The 14702-nt window shown below is 49.5% G+C and overlaps 4 protein-coding genes and 2 pseudogenes across 4 annotated transcripts; all 6 read left to right on the forward strand.

Annotated features, from left to right (window-relative positions):
- Positions 1 to 1570: 1570 nt before the first annotated feature.
- On the forward strand, positions 1571 to 2001 carry LOC148640767 (histone H2B 1/2). The gene has a single exon (XM_088619255.1). It carries the CDS (start codon positions 1583 to 1585, stop codon positions 1955 to 1957), a length of 375 nt encoding a protein of 124 aa, XP_088475381.1. The 5' UTR covers positions 1571 to 1582; the 3' UTR covers positions 1958 to 2001.
- A 2408-nt stretch (positions 2002 to 4409) lies between these two features.
- LOC148640768 (histone H1 pseudogene) lies at positions 4410 to 5411 on the forward strand (annotated as a pseudogene).
- Positions 5412 to 8076: 2665 nt separating this feature from the next.
- Positions 8077 to 8862, forward strand: LOC148640769 (histone H2B 1/2). The gene has a single exon (XM_088619678.1). The coding sequence runs from the start codon at positions 8089 to 8091 to the stop codon at positions 8461 to 8463; it is 375 nt and encodes a 124-aa protein (XP_088475804.1). The 5' UTR covers positions 8077 to 8088; the 3' UTR covers positions 8464 to 8862.
- A 2053-nt stretch (positions 8863 to 10915) lies between these two features.
- Positions 10916 to 11917, forward strand: LOC148640770 (histone H1 pseudogene; annotated as a pseudogene).
- Positions 11918 to 12522: 605 nt separating this feature from the next.
- LOC148640771 (histone H2A) lies at positions 12523 to 13142 on the forward strand. Its single transcript, XM_088619232.1, has one exon. The coding sequence runs from the start codon at positions 12699 to 12701 to the stop codon at positions 13083 to 13085; it is 387 nt and encodes a 128-aa protein (XP_088475358.1). The 5' UTR covers positions 12523 to 12698; the 3' UTR covers positions 13086 to 13142.
- Positions 13143 to 13964: 822 nt separating this feature from the next.
- Positions 13965 to 14561, forward strand: LOC148640772 (histone H3). The gene has a single exon (XM_088619121.1). The coding sequence runs from the start codon at positions 14086 to 14088 to the stop codon at positions 14494 to 14496; it is 411 nt and encodes a 136-aa protein (XP_088475247.1). The 5' UTR covers positions 13965 to 14085; the 3' UTR covers positions 14497 to 14561.
- The last annotated feature ends 141 nt before the right edge of the window (positions 14562 to 14702 follow it).

A 14702-nucleotide genomic window follows, 5' to 3' on the forward strand; every position in this document is an offset into this window, starting at 1 on the left:
GTAATCATGACAATTTCGAAGTGTAGCCTGTTTAAAGTTGCTGTGGTGGAGAGCTCTCCGGCAGGGAAGAGGTTCCTGTGCAGTCTGGGCTGCTGCCGCGGTCGGAGAGGAGGCGGGCTCGTGTGTCAGCGCGCCTCCTGTCTCAAGCAGGTCCGCTCTCAGGCTTGAAAAGAGAAGCGCCGCGGCTGCAGCCCAGCAGTGTGTGTTGTATCACTAACTAATAACTCGAAGATGTCTGGAAGAGGCAAAGGCGGAAAGGGACTCGGGAAAGGAGGCGCTAAGCGTCACCGCAAGGTTCTCCGCGACAACATCCAGGGAATCACCAAGCCCGCCATCCGCCGCCTGGCTCGCCGTGGGGGAGTGAAGCGGATCTCCGGGCTGATCTACGAGGAGACCCGCGGGGTGCTGAAGGTGTTCCTGGAGAACGTCATCCGCGACGCCGTCACCTACACCGAGCACGCCAAGAGGAAGACCGTCACCGCCATGGACGTGGTGTACGCGCTGAAGCGCCAGGGCCGCACCCTGTACGGCTTCGGCGGCTAAACAGGAGCGGAGCTTCCCTACCGGACTGGACCCCGACATATCAACCCAAAGGCTCTTTTAAGAGCCACCCACCTTTTCAGAAAAGAGCTGGAATCTTTGTGCTTGTGTGTGGAATGAAGCTGTACTTTGAAGGTCCAGCTCGAAATGTAATCGCAGAATAGGTTGACTATCCTACCTTAATGCGCGGTACAGAGCGAGCTGTTTGTGAGTCTGTAAACAAATAACTAATAAAATAGCGTTACGGGATGAAACACGTTTTTCTGCCCATAGTTTTCATCCCCCTCACTCGCATTCCTACATGCTTTGCGTTTCTTTCATTGAAGACATTTTCATCTTAAGAGCGCTTATTAGACGTGTTCAAAATGATAGAAAATTGCAATACGGGCCTGGGAACCGACTGGGGTTCAGCTACTAAACGGTTTGTTTTTCACGCACGTTTTATGGGTTTTAAGAAAGGAAGCGGTGCTGCTCAGCTCTGTGCGGGAGAAATTCCACTTCATTCGCCAAGAGCCCTTCTCATTACATTCATTCTGTAGAAAGGGCTCGTGTGAAGGTTTCGTGAGCTCAGACTAATTTGAAAGCAGTGTCAAAGCTCAAAAGTGTTGCTATACAAAGCTGTTGGTTGTTCAAGAGTGATTTTGGGGTTGCCTACAATATCACCCAGAGTCCTTTTGACTCCCAAGTTTGCACAAATCGCACATTTTACGCCGATGACATTTTTTCTAGGGTAGGGGACATAAGCGGAATGAGAGCGGGATTTCAATAAATCTGCACGTTGTGCTAAACGGATCACACGGCCCTTTGTTCCTGAGTGCTCGGGCGGAGGGGAGAGAGAGGCGCCTGGAGTCAGAGCGAGCGGCTCAGGCGCTCAGCCGTTTGAATTTCATTGGCGCCGAGCGCAGCCAATAGGAGAGCAGCTCTCTCGCTGACCAATGAGCCGCCTTCTGAGCTGAGCGAGCTGAGTTGCACGCGGCCGCTATAAATAGGGGGCTGTAGAAGCCCTAAACTCCCATGACTGTGTGCGCAGAGTGCAGTTAAGATGCCTGAACCAGCGAAATCCGCTCCCAAGAAGGGCTCCAAGAAAGCCGTGACCAAGACGGCCGGGAAGGGCGGCAAGAAGCGCAGAAAGACCAGGAAGGAGAGCTACGCCATCTACGTGTACAAGGTGCTGAAGCAGGTGCACCCGGACACCGGCATCTCGTCGAAGGCCATGGGCATCATGAACTCGTTCGTCAGCGACATCTTCGAGCGCATCGCCGGCGAGGCCTCCCGCCTGGCGCACTACAACAAGCGCTCCACCATCACCTCCCGGGAGATCCAGACCGCCGTGCGCCTGCTGCTGCCCGGAGAGCTGGCCAAGCACGCCGTGTCCGAGGGCACCAAGGCCGTCACCAAGTACACCAGCTCCAAGTAAACCCGGCCCGCCCGTCCCGGATCTACAAACCCAAAGGCTCTTTTAAGAGCCACCCACAGAGTCCGTGAAAGAGCAATCATGATTTCTTCCTCAATGCTTCAATTCCCGGTTTTCGACGCTTTTATGGCCCCAAGTGTGCAATAACCTTTACACCTTTCTTGAATTTGACTTTTCTTTGTAGACGTATATGTGTAAGTTGTACAGTGGTCCAGCTTATTATTCTGAAAACACATCCTTGTCACTGAGCGCTACGCGTAGCATTTTGTAAGTACAGACGGTTATTTAAGGACAAGTGGGGGGCACGCTTTGTCTCTTTCTGGCAGTTTAGTCCTCATTTAAAGTATGTTATCAGTATACCTAATTCAGTGTGACTGTAGACATAAATGACTTTCTGTTTCACATTGAGGTTTCTGCCTTCGATGCTTCTAATTGGCGACTGTTAGGAATCGGTTACACAACATTTCTTACAAGGCATTTCAGTCTCAAAGCAATGGAACGAGATTTCCATGAGCTTTATTATTTTTTCACCAATGATCAAGGATAGAACATGTTTTATGAATCGGACCCATTCCCAGAACAGAGCCTGTGGCTGTTCCCGAGTGTTTACTATATTGTTCCTGGAAAGAAGCCAGGGTAAGAGCAAGGGTGTGCAAGTTGCTCCATTCTCCCGCAACTCTTTGGGAAAGGAAATGTTTCATTTGCTCGATCCAAATGCACCTCGAGTTAAGTCACACACACCTCCTCACTCTCTTTCTAAAGGAGTCCTTAGAACAACCTTCAGCTTTAATGATCAGATATTGCTTTTCATACACTCTAAAACATGTCATTACAATGTCCCTTGCTCTGATCAAGTGCCTGGCGGATTATTACGCTGTACCACGCCTTGGTTACAGCCTTGGTAGTTTAATTTACCGGGCGCTTTCATCGTCCGAATGACAACAAAAAGCCTGAGGACCATTTCAGGCTCCACTTCTCTGCCTGGGCTGTTTTTTTCACGTCAGGACAATTTCATTCAAACGGGTTCGCCAGTGTGTGCTGATTTTCCATTTGGCCTCATTCAAAAATCTCAACAGGCTTATAAAATCTGAAATACATGCATTCCAGCAATTCCACTATGTTCTAATAGGCGATTTGAACTTTTGTCAAGGAATCAAAGTGGTAGTTTTACGAAACTGGTCTAGTCCTTTGTTAGAAGCGTCGCTTCCTGGAGTGTGTTACTGACGCTGCCCAAAGAGCAAAATAAAAATCATATTTATTTTCATATCGCAGACGTGCTTTTTATCGTGATAGCTTACCACCAGTCTTGACAGTATTTCATGCACACGATTCTTATTTGTAGCGGTGTTTAAAAATCGTATAAGTGTGAAATACAAGACAAAGTGCCGGATGAGCACCGCCTTTCGAGTGCTCTGTTGTCGGATTTGGGGCATTTCTGTCGAAACTGCCGCACAGAGTCTGCTGAAGTTGAAGCACGTTTTGAACATCGGAGGGTTTTCTCTGTACCCGATGTCTTGTTGTACTTGGATTTTGGGGGTTCCTGGGGTGCAGATTTTCCCGTTTGCCTCTCGCATAACATACAGATGGAAGAGACGGCACAGCTCGTTTCTTCAGAGCAGCTGAAGACATAAACTCAGGATGTTTCTACAGTCTGGATAATTCAGTGTTGGTATAGGTCTTCTATTTAATTATTATTATCAAGAAATAATCGTTTTGAAATAAAGCTATGCTAGTGTTGCTTCTAAAACTGCTGCCTCGCAGGTCTTATCTGGATGTTGGTATTGACGGTAGAGTCGCGGTCTTTACTAAAGCCCCATTGAAGAATCGCCTTTGAAATAACTGATTTGAAAATTGATGAGATAAACAAAGCGACTACGACTACGCTTGTTCGGCATGTTATAAAAGCGTATCGGTGGAAAAACTCGAAATACTCCTAATTTCACGGGGATAAAACTGTCTTATTTGACAAAACTTGTCCGTCTCCTTCTTAGAAACAGCGAGTCCGGGAGTGTGTTAATGACACCGAACATAGAGCAAAATAAATCATCGGTTTTAAATAATTCAGAATTCATTCTTATTGGGTTACATGACCGTCAGTCTCGACTGTATTATTTACACCTTGTTTTTATCTTTACTGACGGTTTAAGTACATTTATTTTAGAAATAGACGATGAAGTGCCGGGTGAGCGCCGCCTTTCGTGTGCGCTGTTCTTGGACTCTGGGCAATTCTGTCAAAATGATCGTACAGAAAAATCTGTAACTCAACTGCATATTAAAGACCAGGGGGTTTTCTCCGTATTTGGTGTATTTGATCATCGATTCTGTGTATTTGTGAGGATTACGGGGCAGTTTTGTGCGGGGAGAAAACACAAGTGCGAGCGGGCTGTGCGGAGCGGAGCTGCAGCAGCAGCAGCGGTTGAGTCTCCACGGTTCTCATGCGGCCTTGAAGTTCCGCCCTGCGCGCGGAGCCGCAGACAGTCCGACAGCAGACAGAGACGCAGCGATGGCAGAAGAAGTCGCTCCGGCCCCCGCCGCCGCGCCGGCCAAGGCGCCCAAGAAGAAGAGCGCCGCCAAGCCCAAGAAAGCGGGCCCCAGCGTGGGAGAGCTCATCCTGCAGGCCGTGTCCGCCTCCAAGGAGCGGAGCGGCGTGTCCCTGGCCGCCCTGAAGAAGTCCCTGGCGGCCGGCGGCTACGACGTGGAGAAGAACAACTCCCGCGTCAAGCTGGCCATCAAGAGCCTGGTGACCAAGGGCACCCTGGTGCAGACCAAGGGCACCGGCGCCTCGGGCTCCTTCAAGCTCAACAAGAAGCAGGCGGAGACCAAGCCCAAGCCCGTGAAGAAAGCCGCCGCCGCCGCCAAAGCCAAGAAGCCGGCGGCCAAGAAACCCGCAGCGGCTAAGAAGCCAGCGGCCGCCAAGAAGTCGCCCAAGAAGGCGGCGACCAAGAAGCCAGCGGCCGCCAAGAAGTCGCCCAAGAAAGCCGCGAAGCCCGCAGCGGCCAAGAAGGCGACCAAGAGCCCCAAGAAGGCCAAGAAGCCAGCGGCGCCTAAGAAGGCGAAGAGCCCGAAGAAAGCCAAGGCAGCGAAGCCCAAGGTGGCCAAACCCAAGACGGCCAAAGCTAAGAAAGCGGCTCCCAAGAAGAAGTGAGCGATCGACCCTCGACTTAATTTCCTACAAACCCAAAGGCTCTTCTAAGAGCCACCAGCCCTTCCGAGAGAGAGCGCAGACTTTCCTTTTCACCGCTTGAAAGCGCCGGTTCGCTCGATAGGGGGGGAGACATAATTATTTTACACAATGGGGGGGATTGAGTTGTAGTTGTTATTAATGATACTGAAATGCGATGCTGGGTAAAATGTACAAATGTAAATATTCTAAATACTATTGTAGAGAGTGGGTGCGCAGAGGAGGTGTAGAATTAAAAGGCCTTTTTGTTAAATAAACGTCCTGATCTCCATTGAACAGCGTTGTGACTCCTTGCATCTCCTTTTCATTAAATGAATTTAGTTGAGGCGAAATGTTACATTGTTACATTGCACGGGGGTTTTCATTAGTGTGTGACTTGCAATTCGTGACTGCTAGTCTCGCAGCTATAGCGGACATGTGAAAAGGCGTAACCACCACAACACTCGAGAGGGTTACATTATTCCATTATAGTCTGTACGAGGCACAATTCTCGTTTGGTTAGCTGATAAGTGAAAGCCCTACCGAGAAGCGGTTTTCTACCAACTCGTGTAAAAGCCCCTCTGCACTGCTGCAGTACACCAGCGACACACGTCTCCCCTTTTGCTCTAAATTCGCTTTTCAGCATTCATATCCACATTTGAAAGTGTTCAAATGCATGAGACTATTTTAATGACACAAGAGCGATTGGCATTAAAAGCCCTTCCGCTACTCTTTATTTTCTTTTCCGAATTCGGTGTTTGGCGGGGAGCGCGCTTAGACACGGACCGCCTCCTGCAGGATCTTTCCCCTTGAACACAAAGGCTCTTTTAAGAACCACCACAAAAATATAAAAAAGATCAAATATTTCACTGCTGATGTCCTGTACTGTATTGCAATGTGTTACAGTTGAACACGTATAAAATTGACCCCCCTAATTTCTTAGATTCTTCGGTTTCCGGCATTCAGGCACCTCGGTTTAGTAGGTGATTAAACATGAATGACGGATTTATTCCTACAGTGATTAAAGTCTTGAGTACAGTTCATAATCCATACACCGTAGTATGTTGTATTTTCTGTTCCGTATGGGGCGTTTTGGTTCAGAAAAGAGCACCTCACATGTGCAATGGATTCTGAATTCGATATCGTTCTTCCTAGATACGTGGGTTCGGTATTGACACATTTCTTAATGCTGTCGGTATGGTATGGGTTTAGGTTTCCTTTGCTCTAAAGTTTTACCCTGTAAGAAAAACTGCAAGTCAAAAACGTGCTGCAGCACCGACTATCCTGTATTGCTAGCGCTCGATAAGACTGGGCTTTTCTCGAGTCCAGGTTCAAGCATTCAAACCACGTGGGGAGAATTTGCACAATCCTACAATGCCGTTGGTTAGGGAAGTAATCATGACAATTTCGAAGTGTAGCCTGTTTAAAGTTGCTGTGGTGGAGAGCTCTCCGGCAGGGAAGAGGTTCCTGTGCAGTCTGGGCTGCTGCCGCGGTCGGAGAGGAGGCGGGCTCGTGTGTCAGCGCGCCTCCTGTCTCAAGCAGGTCCGCTCTCAGGCTTGAAAAGAGAAGCGCCGCGGCTGCAGCCCAGCAGTGTGTGTTGTATCACTAACTAATAACTCGAAGATGTCTGGAAGAGGCAAAGGCGGAAAGGGACTCGGGAAAGGAGGCGCTAAGCGTCACCGCAAGGTTCTCCGCGACAACATCCAGGGAATCACCAAGCCCGCCATCCGCCGCCTGGCTCGCCGTGGGGGAGTGAAGCGGATCTCCGGGCTGATCTACGAGGAGACCCGCGGGGTGCTGAAGGTGTTCCTGGAGAACGTCATCCGCGACGCCGTCACCTACACCGAGCACGCCAAGAGGAAGACCGTCACCGCCATGGACGTGGTGTACGCGCTGAAGCGCCAGGGCCGCACCCTGTACGGCTTCGGCGGCTAAACAGGAGCGGAGCTTCCCTACCGGACTGGACCCCGACATATCAACCCAAAGGCTCTTTTAAGAGCCACCCACCTTTTCAGAAAAGAGCTGGAATCTTTGTGCTTGTGTGTGGAATGAAGCTGTACTTTGAAGGTCCAGCTCGAAATGTAATCGCAGAATAGGTTGACTATCCTACCTTAATGCGCGGTACAGAGCGAGCTGTTTGTGAGTCTGTAAACAAATAACTAATAAAATAGCGTTACGGGATGAAACACGTTTTTCTGCCCATAGTTTTCATCCCCCTCACTCGCATTCCTACATGCTTTGCGTTTCTTTCATTGAAGACATTTTCATCTTAAGAGCGCTTATTAGATGTGTTCAAAATGATAGAAAATTGCAATACGGGCCTGGGAACCGACTGGGGTTCAGCTACTAAACGGTTTGTTTTTCACGCACGTTTTATGGGTTTTAAGAAAGGAAGCGGTGCTGCTCAGCTCTGTGCGGGAGAAATTCCACTTCATTCGCCAAGAGCCCTTCTCATTACATTCATTCTGTAGAAAGGGCTCGTGTGAAGGTTTCGTGAGCTCAGACTAATTTGAAAGCAGTGTCAAAGCTCAAAAGTGTTGCTATACAAAGCTGTTGGTTGTTCAAGAGTGATTTTGGGGTTGCCTACAATATCACCCAGAGTCCTTTTGACTCCCAAGTTTGCACAAATCGCACATTTTACGCCGATGACATTTTTTCTAGGGTAGGGGACATAAGCGGAATGAGAGCGGGATTTCAATAAATCTGCACGTTGTGCTAAACGGATCACACGGCCCTTTGTTCCTGAGTGCTCGGGCGGAGGGGAGAGAGAGGCGCCTGGAGTCAGAGCGAGCGGCTCAGGCGCTCAGCCGTTTGAATTTCATTGGCGCCGAGCGCAGCCAATAGGAGAGCAGCTCTCTCGCTGACCAATGAGCCGCCTTCTGAGCTGAGCGAGCTGAGTTGCACGCGGCCGCTATAAATAGGGGGCTGTAGAAGCCCTAAACTCCCATGACTGTGTGCGCAGAGTGCAGTTAAGATGCCTGAACCAGCGAAATCCGCTCCCAAGAAGGGCTCCAAGAAAGCCGTGACCAAGACGGCCGGGAAGGGCGGCAAGAAGCGCAGAAAGACCAGGAAGGAGAGCTACGCCATCTACGTGTACAAGGTGCTGAAGCAGGTGCACCCGGACACCGGCATCTCGTCGAAGGCCATGGGCATCATGAACTCGTTCGTCAGCGACATCTTCGAGCGCATCGCCGGCGAGGCCTCCCGCCTGGCGCACTACAACAAGCGCTCCACCATCACCTCCCGGGAGATCCAGACCGCCGTGCGCCTGCTGCTGCCCGGAGAGCTGGCCAAGCACGCCGTGTCCGAGGGCACCAAGGCCGTCACCAAGTACACCAGCTCCAAGTAAACCCGGCCCGCCCGTCCCGGATCTACAAACCCAAAGGCTCTTTTAAGAGCCACCCACAGAGTCCGTGAAAGAGCAATCATGATTTCTTCCTCAATGCTTCAATTCCCGGTTTTCGACGCTTTTATGGCCCCAAGTGTGCAATAACCTTTACACCTTTCTTGAATTTGACTTTTCTGTGTAGACGTATATGTGTAAGTTGTACAGTGGTCCAGCTTATTATTCTGAAAACACATCCTTGTCACTGAGCGCTACGCGTAGCATTTTGTAAGTACAGACGGTTATTTAAGGACAAGTGGGGGGCACGCTTTGTCTCTTTCTGGCAGTTTAGTCCTCATTTAAAGTATGTTATCAGTATACCTAATTCAGTGTGACTGTAGACATAAATGACTTTCTGTTTCACATTGAGGTTTCTGCCTTCGATGCTTCTAATTGGCGACTGTTAGGAATCGGTTACACAACATTTCTTACAAGGCATTTCAGTCTCAAAGCAATGGAACGAGATTTCCATGAGCTTTATTATTTTTTCACCAATGATCAAGGATAGAACATGTTTTATGAATCGGACCCATTCCCAGAACAGAGCCTGTGGCTGTTCCCGAGTGTTTACTATATTGTTCCTGGAAAGAAGCCAGGGTAAGAGCAAGGGTGTGCAAGTTGCTCCATTCTCCCGCAACTCTTTGGGAAAGGAAATGTTTCATTTGCTCGATCCAAATGCACCTCGAGTTAAGTCACACACACCTCCTCACTCTCTTTCTAAAGGAGTCCTTAGAACAACCTTCAGCTTTAATGATCAGATATTGCTTTTCATACACTCTAAAACATGTCATTACAATGTCCCTTGCTCTGATCAAGTGCCTGGCGGATTATTACGCTGTACCACGCCTTGGTTACAGCCTTGGTAGTTTAATTTACCGGGCGTTTTCATCGTCCGAATGACAACAAAAAGCCTGAGGACCATTTCAGGCTCCACTTCTCTGCCTGGGCTGTTTTTTTCACGTCAGGACAATTTCATTCAAACGGGTTCGCCAGTGTGTGCTGATTTTCCATTTGGCCTCATTCAAAAATCTCAACAGGCTTATAAAATCTGAAATACATGCATTCCAGCAATTCCACTATGTTCTAATAGGCGATTTGAACTTTTGTCAAGGAATCAAAGTGGTAGTTTTACGAAACTGGTCTAGTCCTTTGTTAGAAGCGTCGCTTCCTGGAGTGTGTTACTGACGCTGCCCAAAGAGCAAAATAAAAATCATATTTATTTTCATATCGCAGACGTGCTTTTTATCGTGATAGCTTACCACCAGTCTTGACAGTATTTCATGCACACGATTCTTATTTGTAGCGGTGTTTAAAAATCGTATAAGTGTGAAATACAAGACAAAGTGCCGGATGAGCACCGCCTTTCGAGTGCTCTGTTGTCGGATTTGGGGCATTTCTGTCGAAACTGCCGCACAGAGTCTGCTGAAGTTGAAGCACGTTTTGAACATCGGAGGGTTTTCTCTGTACCCGATGTCTTGTTGTACTTGGATTTTGGGGGTTCCTGGGGTGCAGATTTTCCCGTTTGCCTCTCGCATAACATACAGATGGAAGAGACGGCACAGCTCGTTTCTTCAGAGCAGCTGAAGACATAAACTCAGGATGTTTCTACAGTCTGGATAATTCAGTGTTGGTATAGGTCTTCTATTTAATTATTATTATCAAGAAATAATCGTTTTGAAATAAAGCTATGCTAGTGTTGCTTCTAAAACTGCTGCCTCGCAGGTCTTATCTGGATGTTGGTATTGACGGTAGAGTCGCGGTCTTTACTAAAGCCCCATTGAAGAATCGCCTTTGAAATAACTGATTTGAAAATTGATGAGATAAACAAAGCGACTACGACTACGCTTGTTCGGCATGTTATAAAAGCGTATCGGTGGAAAAACTCGAAATACTCCTAATTTCACGGGGATAAAACTGTCTTATTTGACAAAACTTGTCCGTCTCCTTCTTAGAAACAGCGAGTCCGGGAGTGTGTTAATGACACCGAACATAGAGCAAAATAAATCATCGGTTTTAAATAATTCAGAATTCATTCTTATTGGGTTACATGACCGTCAGTCTCGACTGTATTATTTACACCTTGTTTTTATCTTTACTGACGGTTTAAGTACATTTATTTTAGAAATAGACGATGAAGTGCCGGGTGAGCGCCGCCTTTCGTGTGCGCTGTTCTTGGACTCTGGGCAATTCTGTCAGAATTATCGTACAGAAAAATCTGTAACTCAACTGCATATTAAAGACCAGGGGGTTTTCTCCGTATTTGGTGTATTTGATCATCGATTCTGTGTATTTGTGAGGATTACGGGGCAGTTTTGTGCGGGGAGAAAACACAAGTGCGAGCGGGCTGTGCGGAGCGGAGCTGCAGCAGCAGCAGCGGTTGAGTCTCCACGGTTCTCATGCGGCCTTGAAGTTCCGCCCTGCGCGCGGAGCCGCAGACAGTCCGACAGCAGACAGAGACGCAGCGATGGCAGAAGAAGTCGCTCCGGCCCCCGCCGCCGCGCCGGCCAAGGCGCCCAAGAAGAAGAGCGCCGCCAAGCCCAAGAAAGCGGGCCCCAGCGTGGGAGAGCTCATCCTGCAGGCCGTGTCCGCCTCCAAGGAGCGGAGCGGCGTGTCCCTGGCCGCCCTGAAGAAGTCCCTGGCGGCCGGCGGCTACGACGTGGAGAAGAACAACTCCCGCGTCAAGCTGGCCATCAAGAGCCTGGTGACCAAGGGCACCCTGGTGCAGACCAAGGGCACCGGCGCCTCGGGCTCCTTCAAGCTCAACAAGAAGCAGGCGGAGACCAAGCCCAAGCCCGTGAAGAAAGCCGCCGCCGCCGCCAAAGCCAAGAAGCCGGCGGCCAAGAAACCCGCAGCGGCTAAGAAGCCAGCGGCCGCCAAGAAGTCGCCCAAGAAGGCGGCGACCAAGAAGCCAGCGGCCGCCAAGAAGTCGCCCAAGAAAGCCGCGAAGCCCGCAGCGGCCAAGAAGGCGACCAAGAGCCCCAAGAAGGCCAAGAAGCCAGCGGCGCCTAAGAAGGCGAAGAGCCCGAAGAAAGCCAAGGCAGCGAAGCCCAAGGTGGCCAAACCCAAGACGGCCAAAGCTAAGAAAGCGGCTCCCAAGAAGAAGTGAGCGATCGACCCTCGACTTAATTTCCTACAAACCCAAAGGCTCTTCTAAGAGCCACCAGCCCTTCCGAGAGAGAGCGCAGACTTTCCTTTTCACCGCTTGAAAGCGCCGGTTCGCTCGATAGGGGGGGAGACATAATTATTTTACACAATGGGGGGGATTGAGTTGTAGTTGTTATTAATGATACTGAAATGCGATGCTGGGTAAAATGTACAAATGTAAATATTCTAAATACTATTGTAGAGAGTGGGTGCGCAGAGGAGGTGTAGAATTAAAAGGCCTTTTTGTTAAATAAACGTCCTGATCTCCATTGAACAGCGTTGTGACTCCTTGCATCTCCTTTTCATTAAATGAATTTAGTTGAGGCGAAATGTTACATTGTTACATTGCACGGGGGTTTTCATTAGTGTGTGACTTGCAATTCGTGACTGCTAGTCTCGCAGCTATAGCGGACATGTGAAAAGGCGTAACGTGACAGATGTGTCACTCTAATAGCGACAATGGTGACTTTTCAATATCGAGCCCTCGCAGGCGGGTGATCCAGATTCTTATGGGAGTGGAGCTTAATTCCACTCAATGTAGCGTGGTTACTGAGAGTCAGACGGTGGTGAAATTCACTAAAATATACGTTTTTAAGCATGAAAATGACCGTTTAAGCAAAGTGTTTTGCACATGATCTGTTGCAGTTTTGCTAATCGCCTGTTCTGCACATGGCCTGTTGTGTCTCTGTCTTTTCTTATGCAACTGTATTGTTGTTTTTTTACCACTTACCGTCTGAGAGCTAGCTAAATCGCATTTCGCTATTCCATATACCTGTGTATGAGAATAATGCTAATACGGTTGAAACTGAAAAACACATATTTTCTCACTCGGCCTCGGCAGCAGAGCCGCGCTCTGTGTTCAGAGTCCGAATTTCCCTCCTGCCTGTTGATTGGTGGAGACCGAGAGCGCTGCTTGGCAGCACTGATCTCTGATTGGGTGGAGAGCTTGTTCCCGTCCATCCAATCACGTTCAGCCGCGACTCTTCAAAAGCGGGGCGGCAGACAAGTTGTGATCATTGTTAGCAGTTTTCTTCAGACAAGCTTGACAGTACAAGATGAGCGGCAGAGGAAAGACCGGCGGTAAGGCCAGAGCCAAGGCCAAGACTCGCTCTTCCAGGGCCGGACTGCAGTTCCCTGTGGGCCGTGTCCACCGGCTGCTGCGCAAGGGAAACTATGCCGAGCGGGTCGGCGCCGGAGCCCCGGTGTATCTGGCCGCGGTGCTGGAGTACCTGACCGCCGAGATCCTGGAGCTGGCTGGCAACGCCGCCCGGGACAACAAGAAGACCCGCATCATCCCCCGGCACCTGCAGCTGGCCGTCCGCAACGACGAGGAGCTGAACAAGCTGCTGGGCGGCGTGACCATCGCGCAGGGCGGCGTGCTGCCCAACATCCAGGCGGTGCTGCTGCCCAAGAAGACCGAGAAGCCGGCCAAGAGCAAGTAAACAGCCCGGCAGAGACCTCCGACTGACCCGAAAAACAAAGGCTCTTTTAAGAGCCACCCACAGCCTCTTCAAATGAGCGAGTTCTTGTTTTTATGAATATGAGTGCAATATTTATAAATGGGTCGAAGCACTTGTGTTTTCCCCCTGAGGTTTTAGCAGTGATGTCTGTGGCTCAGAATCACAGCCGCTGTGTGGACGAGCGATTTCTGTTGCGCTCGCAAGACAGTTCATACAATCATTTTCTTTGTTCAGTTCGTTCAAGTAGATTTTCGCCTTTTAATTCTAAACGAGCAGAGTAAACCGGGTTCCTTGTAGTACTTGTCATGGGGTTTAGAAGATTGTTCTCTTCATTCACATTATTCTATCACATTTTTATTATTGCATAACGAGCTGTAAAGTTGAACAGAAATCGGGGTCCCTCAGCACAACACTCCTCCCCCGAGTCACAGGATGACCTTTTACACTGTAATATATATGTGATTTCACTTCGTTCTAGTACGAATCTAGTAAATCTAGTAAATTATACGATTTCATGATTTAATGGAAGTATATTCTTGTCCTGGATTATTATAGTTAAAAGAAATCAAGGTCCTTGACAGGTTATTGATTTCCAGGTATAATTGATTTCTAGGTATAAAAGTTACTCACAGTGTCCGGACTGTGAGTAACTCTTGTATTGTATTGTATGTATTGTACTATTAGTATATAATTCGTTACACTGTGGCTGTGTTGTGTGTGTTAAGCTGCTGTTGCACTGCAATTTCCCTCACGGGATCAATAAAGTATCTATCTATCTATAAAAACGCCTTTATACTTTGATTTGATCAAACAAAGCAGATCGGAGAGGGTGTATGAACTGCGCGCTCCTTCTCAAAGTATCCAATCAGCGAGAGGCTCCCGGGGCCCTTCAGCCAATCAGGACGGGGCTGCCTGCGCATATAAACCCGAGTGCGGGCTGCTGCTCTCAGTACAGTGCTGATTGTGAAGAGCAGCGAGGAAGATGGCGAGAACCAAGCAGACCGCTCGCAAGTCCACCGGCGGCAAGGCGCCCAGGAAGCAGCTGGCCACCAAGGCTGCCCGCAAGAGCGCCCCCGCCACCGGCGGCGTGAAGAAGCCCCACCGCTACAGGCCCGGCACCGTGGCTCTGCGGGAGATCCGCCGCTACCAGAAGTCCACCGAGCTGCTGATCCGCAAGCTGCCCTTCCAGCGCCTGGTGAGAGAGATCGCCCAGGACTTCAAGACCGACCTGCGCTTCCAGAGCTCCGCCGTCATGGCTCTGCAGGAGGCCAGCGAGGCTTACCTGGTGGGGCTCTTCGAGGACACCAACCTGTGCGCCATCCACGCCAAGAGGGTGACCATCATGCCCAAAGACATCCAGCTGGCCCGCCGCATCCGCGGGGAGCGCGCTTAGACACGGACCGCCTGCTGCAGCATCTTTTCCCTTGAACACAAAGGCTCTTTTAAGAGCCACCACAACACTCGAGAGGGTTACATTATTCCATTATAGTCTGTACGAGGCACAATTCTCGTTTGGTTAGCTGATAAGTGAAAGCCCTACCGAGAAGCGGTTTTCTACCAACTCGTGTAAAAGCCCCTCTGCACTGCTGCAGTACACCA

Source organism: Lepisosteus platostomus, chromosome 25 (genome assembly GCF_059453375.1).
Source record: "Lepisosteus platostomus isolate fLepPlt1 chromosome 25, fLepPlt1.hap1, whole genome shotgun sequence".
In the NCBI taxonomy this organism is placed as follows: Eukaryota; Metazoa; Chordata; class Actinopteri; order Semionotiformes; family Lepisosteidae; genus Lepisosteus; species Lepisosteus platostomus.